This window comes from Cynara cardunculus (assembly GCF_001531365.2).
Source record: "Cynara cardunculus var. scolymus isolate 2C chromosome LG 15, CcrdV1, whole genome shotgun sequence".
Taxonomy (NCBI): Eukaryota; Viridiplantae; Streptophyta; class Magnoliopsida; order Asterales; family Asteraceae; genus Cynara; species Cynara cardunculus.
The window spans coordinates 19,532,258-19,545,602 of record NC_037542.1 but is presented as its reverse complement, the minus strand read 5'-3'; the positions used below and the strand labels follow the sequence as shown (position 1 = coordinate 19,545,602).

Sequence of the window (13,345 nt, the reverse complement as noted above, 5' to 3'; positions counted from 1 at the left end):
TTTATTATTATATAGAGACCGATAAGCGATTTAAAGCATATGTATATGAAGAGGGTGATGGTTTAACGGTCTAATGCACATATTAATAAGAGACCTAACAATAATACTAAATCCAAGGAAAAGAATGATATCGGTTTCATCGAATTGGGTTGGGTTCAAATGAGCGTAACCAGATTTCAACCCATACCTACAGTTTGAAAATCTTACAACTCAATTAAGTATCAGGAGACTTTGAATTGGGTTGGGTTTGATTGGTCGGGAAATGTGTAATTAAAATAAAATATAAAGATAATTTATTAAGACAATGTAATTTTAAAATAACAAATTTGATTCGACATTTAGGGTTAACAATTACGGTTAATTTGAAGAGTTGGCAAATGATAACTTTAGTTACTTTAAGATAGTTCCGATTGACGATCTCTATTAATTATTGGGTTTGGTGATAAAATATGGACGATTTAGCGAACACCTAATCTGTTAGTTAGGATTGCGATCTCTAAATACGATGAATAGGTCAACTTGGCATGCTCGTTGATAAAAACATATACCTTGTATTTCGTTTTCAGTTTTATGCATATTGATCGAATAATGACACAACTATATTTTGAAACGTAAAATATGCAAATATGATTCATAACTTTATATCTTGACTTGTATCTTTCCTTTCATTTATAGTTGATGAAAACTCGCATCTATTTTTCTAATTATGGAAAGCATTCAGACACCATGTTCTATGCATCTCGATCTCACACATTTCCTCACTATAAACATGGTATATGAAAACAATAATGCATACCGTATTTTAGGAGCATGGTTTAATTGCTTAATACAAATCATTTACTTTGAAGTTGATTTTATCATCCTCTTATATTCTCTTGTATCTCTTATCTCCATAAGTTCATCGTCACTCACCCTTTCTTGATGTCATTTTCACATCGTTCGTCTATGCTCATCGATAAAGTAAAAAAAATTTAATTTCAGTATGCGAGTAGCTTCCAACTCATTTATCTTTTTCTCTTTCTACACCGCTTGCACTTTCTTGTTCTCTTTCTCGAGTCCCCACATACCTGCACACTGAAAATACTCGTAAAAACATGAATATACCCGCAACAAAGTAGTTAGGCATAAAAAAAAAAGCTAGAACCGGATACAAAAACGATGCATTTATGCTATAAAATGAGAACAAAACGTACGAAACAGCAACAAAACGATTCTATAAGAAAATGATTGATTCTTAAGGTTTTCTGAAAAGTTCCATAAAATATCGGACTTGATTTTTTTTATAAAATATTACATTTTTTTGTACATATTCTTTAAAAATTCAATATTAATTATGTTAAGCCATAATTAATTAATCATGATTACAATAATCGGAATCCTTTGCGTCTGAAGCCCCACCATTCGTCCATTCCCTTATACTTTATGCTTCCTAAACTTCCAAACCCTCCTTAACACCATTTTACGTTAACTCCATATTTGACCCCTAAAAAACAAGTGAATTACAAAATGATCCTCCAATGATTCTTCAACTTCACTTTTCATCCCTGGGCATGCGTGTTTTGTACCCTTGATTATTATATCAGTACATTTTTAAAGCACTATTGTTAGTTAATTGATGATGAAATTTAAACATAGATTACTGATCTCAATTTCTATTGTTCTACTTTTTTATATTTTAAATTTGCTTTAAAAAACAAAAATAAATTTAACTAAGGGCTTAATCAAATTAGAATTTAATAATTTATAATAACTATGAGATTCAATATGAGCCAATCATTTAATATAATTAATGTCATTTTTTAAAACAAAGTAAAAAGGCAATTAATAACTTGATATTTTCATTTTGTATTTAATTAAATTATTTAACAACTCTCTCTCCATATTCCCATTTTGCATTACCAAAATCAACGTGTATACAATATGTATTACAATGAGTCGTTACAACGTTGGTGTTGTGAACACATTGTAAATAATGTGTATCACAGTGGGTATCCATGTGTATACAATAAGTATCACAGTATGCGTATTGTATGTATTTTGGTATCATATTGAGGATCATTTATATATATATATATATATATATTGTTTCAACAGCGACAATGGTTTTTAGGTCTTACATCGTGTATTTTATGTCGGAATAAGGTTCATCAGAGAGATGAGAGAGAAGATGTTCAAAATACTTAAAATACCCTTTAATTAATATCTTAAGTCAAGATTATCAAAATTGTTAGTTTTCCTAATTTATCATTTGATTTATGGTTGATATTGTATCTCAGAATTATCATAACTTACTAAGTTATCCATCGAATAACCCCCTATTAAACTATATATCAAAATCTAACATGCGTTTAGCTTATAAATTAAATGGTCGTTAGTCCAGCAGTATCCGGTTAATTTGTAGAGTCTAACTTTCTAAAAGGTTAAGAGTTTTTTATGTTATGACACTATCCACCTGAAATGGAAATTTAATTGGGTGCTCGAGGGATTAAAATGAAACAAAATTTCATCTAAAGATGCAAAACTGAGGAAGAATTAAGTTTCAGGCAACAAAAACTGAAAGTCTGAAAATGCAAGGGTCATTTTTGCCACTCACTCAAAAGTCAAATCTAAAGCCTCTAACTTGGGCCACCGACCAGTGTGTAAAATTTTGAGACCCAATGACCCATACACGTTTTTAACTATGGTTTGTTGAACCTAACCATGGTTAATCCCTTCCCTCTTCCTTTTTAAGCACCCCTATCGAGTACCAAATGGACTAATTCCTAGAGAGAGAAACAACCAAAATCAGTTACAAACAGATTCAACAGAATCACACACAGTGATTTCTGAATAACACGATCATGGCGTTTTACTTGGATGAAGAGGAAGTGTGGAAATGTCCAAATCATCCGTCGAAGCGGCGGAGGACCGGTATCTGCCCCACATGCCTCCGTGAACGCCTCGTTACACTTTGCCCCGAATGTGCCAATACCCGTCCATGCGCCTGTTGTCCAGCTCCAATCGATTCCACATCGTCTTCTTCCTCGTCTTCCTCTTCGTTTTCGCGCTTCCAGTTTTCACGAGGCGGTAGCCTCCGCGACGGTTTCTTGTCGTCTGCCGCCGCAGGGGAAGTAGGCCGCGTGTCGAATCTCATTGAAAGCGAGCCTGCGTTCCGGAAGTCGAGATCTCTGGCGATTCCGTTTCTCCGATCGAGATCGAAGTACGCCGGCGCAGACCGTGATCGACAGTTCGTCAAGGAAGACAAGAAGCCTCTGCCACGGGTAAGCCGGAGCAAAATCAATTTCTGGTCGGTGTTCAGGGTGAGTAAAACCAAAAAATGCGATGTACACGGTGATGGACTGGAGGAGGATTCAAATAAAAGCGATATTTCTGCCGCAACCGATGATTATTCAAGGATGATGAGATCCAGATCAGTAGCTGTTGGAGCCGGTGAAAGCTTCAGTTCGGTCGCCGCGAAGCGTCGGGGATGGTATTTTCCTAGTCCAATGAAGGCTTTCCGGCAATCAAAAACGTCTAAAGTACAATTACACGAACGGTCGCCGATGCATAGAGGCTGACAATCCGCTGCAAAGCACAAGGCAATTACTTAAATTCCACGCTTATTTTAGCATTTATTGGGGTATATGGAAAATAACATGAGTGAGGAAATGAACAGTTGGCAATTTTCTTCACATGAAACAGGGGGGAAATCTAGGATTGTATATGTTTTTAGATTTTTAAAGAATTAATTTGATGGGAATGCAATAATGTTAACTTTGGGTTTGATTGCTTAGGAATAAATAAATTGGAAAGGGCAGCGAAAAGGTACTCTGTGTAACGTGGTTGTTACTTATGCTAGTTGTATGTTTTCACGGATGGAATCTTTGCACACTTTGGAATAATAGGTTATTGATCGAGGAAAAGTTTTTGCACGTAACATCCTTCTTCTGCCATTAACATGATTACGATCTGGGTAAGCTAAATGCACTTTATATTTATATTTTTAATACATGATCTGATTTTATATTTTTTTAATTATTTATATGAATGTTTAGAATCTGATAAGAGAGACACAGAGAATGATTCAGAGAAGTCATGGAGAGGTGGCTACAACCAACTCCTGCTTCATTTGACTTGTGATCCCCACCCACCATATTCAATTACTCCTCCACTCTTTCCATCTTCTTTCAAACCTAATTTTATTACCTTCTTCTAATTGCAAAATAAGTTCTTTTACAATCATTATTGTCCATTAAACTGCCTTTAAGATCATATTAAATTACCATGCATGTGCAATGCAAACAAAACTGCTATTAGAATAACTTGAACAAGCCATTAAACATATACAATGTTGTCAAAAACATACCGACAATTTTTAAGAAAATATATATCACAAAATCAAATTAGGTGAAAGATCTATAAGCCATTCTTGTCATGTCTCATGAGCCTTTTTAACCTCACAATGCATTCTTAGGATACTATTAAACTTTTTGTTTCTTAATAAACAAAACCTCTCATATCTCATTCTAATATTATTAATAGAATGATAAATAAGGATGATGATTCTTACTCGACAATCACTTTACGGATGATAGACATTTACCAACAATTCATTTTGATAGTTGAAAATGACCAAAACTGTTACCCGCTAAAGTAAATGAGGGTTATGACTTTTGTGGGTAAATATTTACCCTGTAAGCGTTTCCTAAAAGGCTCCTAAGTTTGCATTTCCTTTAAGCGTTTCCTACGCGGCTCCCAAGGCAGCCACTTGCGTTCGAGCCAACTCCTTCCATCCCATGTCTGTGGGTTGCTTCAAATCCACAACCAAACACGATTCCGACATGGGATTCAACTCATGTTTATCATCAGTTTCCAGGACAAATTGGTTGTTTGGGTTTTTTTTTTTTTTTTTGCTAAATCTAGTAGACAAGATAATTAGCTATGTTTTGATACAAGAATGTCTATTTTTATTGAATATCAAGCTCTGATTTTGACATATTCGTATTATCGTAAATATGATGATGGTAGATGCAATTCACTAAGCTTGCCTTACATTTGGCACACGTAAATTCTTAATTAGGATAAAAAATCAATCACAATTACATGAAATTCTCAAAGATTAGTCTAATACATTACCTTTTATATATAACAACCCGTATTTAACAGAATAAAATAATAAAAAGAGAAACCGTTAATAAAAAAAAACACCACAAGTAAAAGATACACTGAATAAACGTGTAGATACATTATGATGGGGACAAAGATGAAAAAAAAAATGAAATTCAACTCGTTAAAACCCTGTCTCATATGGTGTCCATGTGGTCAACATATTCTCCCTCTTCACCTGCTAATTATGTTATTCAGCCCCCTTAACTTTCAAAAACTACATTTTAACCCCTACAATTTCCTGATATTATTATATTTTCTTTTGGGATGTTATAGCTTACATTGTTTCACCACAGTTGCTTTGTTAAACCAATGATGTTACAACTATATTTAAATGATTAAAAAAGAATTAAACAAGTCGTATGTGGTCAAACCTTTTAATTTGTAAAAAAACGTGTCGAAAATAGTTGAATAAAATAATTAAAGTTATATTTATAATGAGAATATTAACATGAGCCAAATAATACATCCTTCAAAGTGTTTGTCTATATTATAAATGTATGAATTAATTAAAAAATAAAATAAAAAATGTACCTACAAAATAACACAAAGTAATAAAACAATATGACAACTGTTGTTTGACTTTTTGGGTGTACTAGTAAAAGCAGAAGATGAACACGTAACTTTTAACTATTCAATTGATTCATACCAACGACGAGCCAATAGCTTGCGATCAAACCGACGACAGTCAATATTCCATCACATGATCGTTTAGTTTATCTAACTACAACACGACGTTGCTTGATTGTTTTCTTCTTAGTTTTCCTGTAAAAATTAATGTTTGGCTCTTGATTATGAGTAGGTGAAAAGGGTTTTGGAGTACATAGATGTTTTGAAGCCTAAAATTTCAACCACAAATGTGAATGATAATTATGTTCGAGAATAGTGGTACCTAAAACGAAGGTGATGGCAACTGCTTGCCAACTCGACCTCGCCCTCACAACCAATTATCCGAGTCGAGGATGCAATTTTTATCGGTTATATACTTGTAATTTTGTGATATGCTGATTATATTAATTTTTAATCAAAGCTCATTTTGGATGGGTTGCTACTCTGGAATCTAGATTCAAGGACTACTAACACCCCAATAGCTTGCAACCAAGTTGACTACATTCAGTTCCATCACAAGATTGTTTAGTGTATTTAACTACAACATGAAGTTCATCGATCATTAGTGGTGTTGCTGATTTTAATGTGATTACGATTTATGTGAGATCGACCTGGCGATAAGATAAACATAAGTGAGTTAATGCAGAGTGCACACTTACAAATGTTGTTTTTATCATCTTAGATCACCATAAACTTTGGGATAAGGGGGTCATGCTCCCTTATGAATACCAAGGGTAGGGCCCCTAGCGGGGTCCAAGAGGCATAACCCTTGGCGATTGTTTATTATTTTTTTAGTTCTCACATAAATTTTAGTGTTTGGCTCTTGATTTTGTTTATCAAGGTTGTAGGCGAAAAAACGTTTTTGCAGTATATAGATGTCTTGAAGCCCAACATTTTCAACGACAAATATGAATGAGAATCATGTTCGAGAATAGTATATTTAAAGTGATGTTGATGGCAACTGCTTGCCAACTCAATCTCACCCTCACAACCCCTTATCTTAGTCGAGGATAATTTTTTTTGGTTATATACTTGTAATCTTATGATATATTAATTATATTATTTTTATAATTATATATATATATATATATATACTTCATCCATCTAAAAAATAATTGTTCAAAATAAAAAAGACTCACGGTTTTACGAATACACGATTATTATACTCAGTAAATATAAAACATAGGAAGAAGGAATAATTACTTTAAAAAATAAACAATCATTTTGAAATCGAATTAAAATATAAATATAAAAAAATATTTTAATAGCATTTATTTTTGAGGTTAGATGTGACATTTCATTATTTGGGTTACTCGAGTACCAAGTGGAATTGTAAAGAAAAATGAAGGGGCCCTGGATAACATGTGCAGCGGCCGCCGTGCAGGGACATCACGTGAGGCCATGCCAGCGACCGCACACGTGAACGCGTCCTCTTCTTATTTTGTCCAATCGAATGTTTCTATAGTCAAACAATCTTTCGGATATTGTCCCTTTAACCCCTACTTTTTCTTTATTTACTAAATCATCCTTTAACTTTGTAATCTTTTTTATTATAACCTCCAACCGATATTCTTATAATTATCTAAATTGTTGTGGTTATTTTTCATTATAAAATCATCATTGTTTTTTATGTTAAAAATAAAATAAATAAATTTGTCAAAATGAACGAGTTACAAAGAATCTGGATTGTTTACCAAAATGCTTAGTAGTTGTTTACTTAAGCGCTTATAAACCGTTTATCAAGGTAAATGTTTACCAAGTTGCATTACCAACCAGATGAATATGACAAAAACCAATAATCTTACATGTTAAGACGAAGTCAAAGAGCAAAAATCTTATTCAGTAAGTGTGGACGATGACTCTTATTACGATTAACGCTTACAGGGTAAATTGTTGCATACGATGCCATTATGGTGAACTAAAATCTTACCCGATAAGTAAGTGATATTATTGAATTTTACCAGTAAACGCTTACCGGATAAGTGTTCGGGTAAATGGCTCCTTACCAGGTAAAAGTCAATACTATATGAAGAAGGTCTCACGAACAACAGATTAATCCATACAGACAACTTTATACATATAAATAAACCAACCAAACATCCACTTAAAAATGTTACTAAATGAATCTATTTTGGAATAAATCATGGTTTTCAATTTATTCCACTCATAAATCTTCTGTAACAAGGTGTTACCAAATATAAATTGTACAAGTTGAGAAGCTTTATTTTATAAAAATCCATCTTATTGCTTTATTTTCTTTCCAAATTTCAAGTCATAAAATCATCTTTAATAGAATAGTCTGTACAAACTCGTTTACCAAATGTTACATCAACAAAAAAGTTGCTAAATTGAAACTTTTCGACAAAAAAACCTTTCAAAAACTTGAGCATGGAGAGAAATGGGGTGAAACATAAACGAAGGGTTACAAAAAGCTTTTATACATGTCGTCTTTTAATATTAGCGTAAAAATATTAAATTAATCATGGATCTCGATAGAATCTACTTGAAATTATAATCGATGAGATGCAAGATGACATCCTTGATGCTTGTAAGTTGTAAACGAATACATAATTAACCATAAATGTTCTCTCATCTTATCTCCATCGACTACTTCATGGCTAAATATTGAAGTTATCATTAACTATTGAAATCATATTTGGTAATGGCTAGTGTTATAAAAGTCTCGCCGCAGTAGCTGTTGTGGCGTGCCGCAGCACAAGACTACCCTATGTTCAGGAGGTAGCATGCCATGGCCCAAAAACACATTATTTGATTTTTCTTTTACGTAATTTAAAATTTCAATATTTCCTATTAATTATATGAACAAATTTCTCCTCAAATAAGTTATGCCTTGAAAAAAAAGTGTGGCTATGAAGATATGAGACTTGACCTCACACGATATAAAACCTTGGTCTTCGTAAAACCTTCCTTGGCCATATTTCATGTTATTTATGTTCAATTTATCAGTTATGATGAACATGGATTGACAGTATCGTGATATTAGGTCTTGGTCTTTTAGGGGATGTTTTCATTTGGCATTTCCCATTTATTTCATTACTTTTTCTGTTTTCAAGCCATAGTATTAGTGGGTGGTGTCTTGAGATTGACTTATTGTACAAGAATTTGGCTTAGGTTCAGTTACAAAACCTTTAATAAACTAGGTAGGTGTTGGCTTAGCCCTATTTATTTATTGTATAAGACTACTACTGTTTTAGATATCTTAAACACGATCAAAGACTTGTAGTTTCAGTGGCATATTATTAAGACTTTGGTTTCCTTGTAGAGTTTATTGTATAAGACTTTTGTTCTAGTTGTCTTAACAATGATCAAATTTAGTCCTTTCAGTTTACTTTTTCACTATTAATTCCTTATCCAGCCCACTTTTTCAGTTTCAGTACAACTAGGTAGAAGCTGGGCCTTTACCAACCAGACTTGGGCTTCATGAAACTGGGCCTGGACTTATTAATTTCGGCTCGGGATTTAATCTGGGCCTGGACCTGGTAACTGGACTGGAAGGGTTATGAATCTGGATCTGAACATAGTAATTGGATTCGGATGGTAGATATGGTAAAGAATCGGTCTTAGGCCGGTCTAAATCGATCCCAACCAAAACCCATGACCCAAACTATGTGTTTTGTAACTGGTCCTACAATTTGATCCGGGCTGGACCCTTACCGCTCACATTTTTTTCTTCCAAAAATTAATTTTGAACGTAAAAATATTGTGTTTGAAAGTAGTATTTTTCTTGGACAAAATCTTATTGAATTACACTTTAAAATCTCTAATTAGGTAATTCAAATACACTTTAAAAATATTTTTTTAAATCTTCTTTACACAAAAGTGTTATAAGTGTTTTTATAATTACGATTTTCGAGATTTAGTATTGAAACATTTACAAAAATTTGAAAAATGCCAAAAAGAACTTTCAAAACATAAAAAAAAACTTGATTATCTTGTAGAAATCTTGAAAAACATGATTTATATATATATATAATTTATAAAAAAACTTATTTTTTTTAAAATCAGGCCTATGTATAACCGGTCCTAGTCCCATGATTGATCCCAAGCCAGACCGTGAATATTCCAGAAAAATGTAACGGTTAAGGACCTCCGGGTCAGGCCCATTTGGCCATATCTAAGGATGGGTATCGAACCTGGCCTTGGGTTTCTCATTTAACTTCCGAAAGTTGACGAACGACTGTTGTAGTGGATGGTGTTATGACAAATAGGTGTTAGAAGTCATTTTGCTTTCTAAATGTGTGGCTTCTTGGGAAAAAACTAAGAACATCAAGAACCAAAACCCCAAAAAAGCAAATCATTATCATAACATTTCTAAACTAACCTAACAAAAACAGGTTATAAAAATACAAATTTGCTTGGATGTAAATCCTTGACGAGGTGGCTGGTAATCACAAAAGAATAGAGTGGCGGTGGCAACTGTCCAAGTGATAAAAATGTTATCATTGTTGAATCTTGAAGCTGAAACAATGGTAAGTGGTAACTATGGCGAGGAGATGAGGAGTTACTTAATCCCCATTAAGTTTGGGGATGAAAACTGTAACGGAATAAAACCACAGTCATAACGTTGTAAACTCAAAGCAACAAATTTACCAATAATCACCAAATCAAGTTAAAACATTGGTTAAAACTATTAATATTTCACAACTTTAAATTTTTAAAACTCAAAAAATCTAACTTTTTTCTAAAATGGAGTGATAGAAAACCTAACTTTTCATGTGTATACCCATTTGATATGTATTTTTATATTTTGAGGCAATTTAGAAAGAAAAAAAGGTTATTTATTTATACTAGTTTAAAAGAAAAAAGAAAATATAAAAAAAGATGGCCAATAAGCCACTAGGAATTATGTGAAGAGATAAGATAAAAGCCACTTAACCAAATCTACATGAAACAATCTCTTTCTTTTTTCTTTCTAATCTGATTTTTTTCTAACAACTTTCGGTACCTTCAACTACTTTCATCTTCACTTTTATGTTATTTTACGAACTTTTACATACATTTAATCACTTTCATTTGCATAGGTTTGTTAAACTCTCGGTCATTATGATAAAAATAGGTAAATAAAGATAGTTGAATTTATATGAATGTTTTGTTCTTACATTCTCACCGTAACTTAATTTTGTTATATAAATCTTGTTTATATCATCAGATAAAATTAAGAGTCAGTCAAATAGAGACGATTTTAATTTTGCTTGGCAATATTGTCAGATCATTAAGATCGTATTTGTCTCCGCTCAACAAGTGAGAATTTGTAGTTAAATTGTATGATGAGATTACGTTACGTCTTACTTCTTTTATTGTTTTCACCGATTTAGACACATCTGATATGTTGGTCATGCACGTCTTTTATTCTTTTCAGGTTTAATTTGACAATGTGAAATCATCATCCCACAATAGAATCTATTTCCTTTAAGCCATTTCACACTCTCCCATTGATTCCCAAATACCGTGTCTTAGAATGATATACAAGTCTTTGTGAGTGGAGCTATTTCACAATTTCTAACGCATATCTACATGCATGCTAGACAATATCTATTAAAGATATGGACAGCTATCATATATATACATTATATATATATATATATACATTATATATATATATATATATATTTATAAGGACCTTTTCTTAACCAAAACAATGGTGTCAACTTTGCTAATTCGTAGACCAATCAAATCATTCTTTAGTAATGGTTATTTCAAATGTTAAAGTCAATGATTGAAGGTACATATGTAATTTTCATTTGTAAGTTACTTCATTGGATTAAATGAGATGTTACAAAAAAAAAAATTGTTTTTAGGGATGATAATTATATTATCCTTTTCCAAATTCTCAATGATTATGGTGAAATTAATTTGAATGATTGATAATCAAATTCAACAATTTGATTCGGATGGTTTATTCGTTTATGGTGTTTTGAATGATATGTTCATTAGTGAAACCAGTTCACATGATATCCATGCGTGAACCAAAAACATTAATACACAAATAATCGGGTCAAAGGTTCATTCGTGAACCATTTTCAAAACTACCGACTTTTGTCATGTACCATATAAAAAATGTTCATTAGAGAACTAATAAACTCTTTATAAGTGAAAAAGTAAAATGTGATTGATTCCGGTTTCAAAACGATGAAGGAGAGATTCCCATGCAGGAACTTAAATCGGTGCATGATAAAAATTCATGATTTTGCTAATTTTACCTTGTTCACTATTGTTCATTACGACATAGTACACATTTTGCTATTATTACAAAAATGTCATTGATGTTTAAATCCGTAGATTGGTTAAATTAAAGGTCATGATTGGTTCATATCCTTAGCATCAAATATGTGGTTGTGAAACCGAAAAGATGCTATCAGATATAATAGAAATTGAATTTTGAACATTTTGGCTAGTATTAAATTGATGAGATGACTCTTATTTTGAATGGCTACCAGATTGTGTGTAACATCCCGTCCCACATCGGTTGGTGAGGAGAACTAAGCACTCCTTATAAGGGTGTGGATACCTCATCCTAGCATGACCGGTTTTGGGGCTTGCGTTGTGCGGCTGCCAGAAACAAAACCGTGCGACTACTGCTTTGTGGTATAGCGGGCAGGTTAGTCAAAGCGGACAATATCATTGCTACGGGGTTCTGGGGGCGTTACATTGTGTTTCTTAAATTTATTCAACTTCAAAATAGCCTTATCGTCCAACAATCAATCATCATTCACTTATTTAATTCTCTGTTCGATGATAATAATTTTACATTTCCTGGTATTTTCAAAATTTCTAATGTTTGTATAGCTAGTTGGCTATTTACCTTTCCTCAAAAAAAAAAAAAAATTGATGATTGTGTTATGGATGATATTTGATTAAAACTTGAGTTAAAAGCTTAAAATTGAATAGCATTTGTATAGAAAAAATAAGTGAATTCATGATATAAAAAAACTTATTACACAATTAAATATGGTTTTAATGTTGTAGCAAGATTTCACCAAATCTCTCCATTTATTCATTACCATTTTTTTTTATAATAATGCTATCACAAGGACCAAACTGAAATGTTTTTTAAATATTTACATAAAAAAGTAGAAAAAGCAATTAAGGTGGATCTAAATGGGTTGTGTTGGATTTCCATTTATACAATATCTCCTCAATGGTGCAATCTCATCATCATAGTTGAAGTTTTTTTTTTCTTCCTTTTTTTAAGGAAAATAATCATTTTATTTGTACAAACATACTTAAAACCCTAACATCAAAAAATAAAATAAGAAGTGTTTGTAACATCGACCGTATAATTGATGGTTTTATTAAAACCTAATCATAGAATTTGTGTTTGGTTATATTTGACAAATTAGTTAATAAACTAACTGATAACTGATAAGCTATCTTAGGTGGTAGTTGATAATATATCTGATGAACAAATCAAGTTTGATTAAAATTAGATGATAAGCATTTAAATATATAAAAAGAGCATCTTGAAAATTTTGTTAATTACAATATGAATAAAATAATATATTAATATAAATAAGATAGTAAAGAAAAATTAAAAAAAATATAATATGTTAATTAAAAAAAGGACAAATTG

The 13,345-nt window shown here is 32.2% G+C and overlaps 1 protein-coding gene across 1 annotated transcript; it reads left to right on the top strand.

The window, feature by feature from the left end:
* Positions 1 to 2,840: 2,840 nt before the first annotated feature.
* LOC112528657 lies at positions 2,841 to 3,914 on the top strand. The gene has a single exon (XM_025139679.1). It carries the CDS (start codon positions 2,841 to 2,843, stop codon positions 3,555 to 3,557), a length of 717 nt encoding a protein of 238 aa, XP_024995447.1. The 3' UTR covers positions 3,558 to 3,914.
* The last annotated feature ends 9,431 nt before the right edge of the window (positions 3,915 to 13,345 follow it).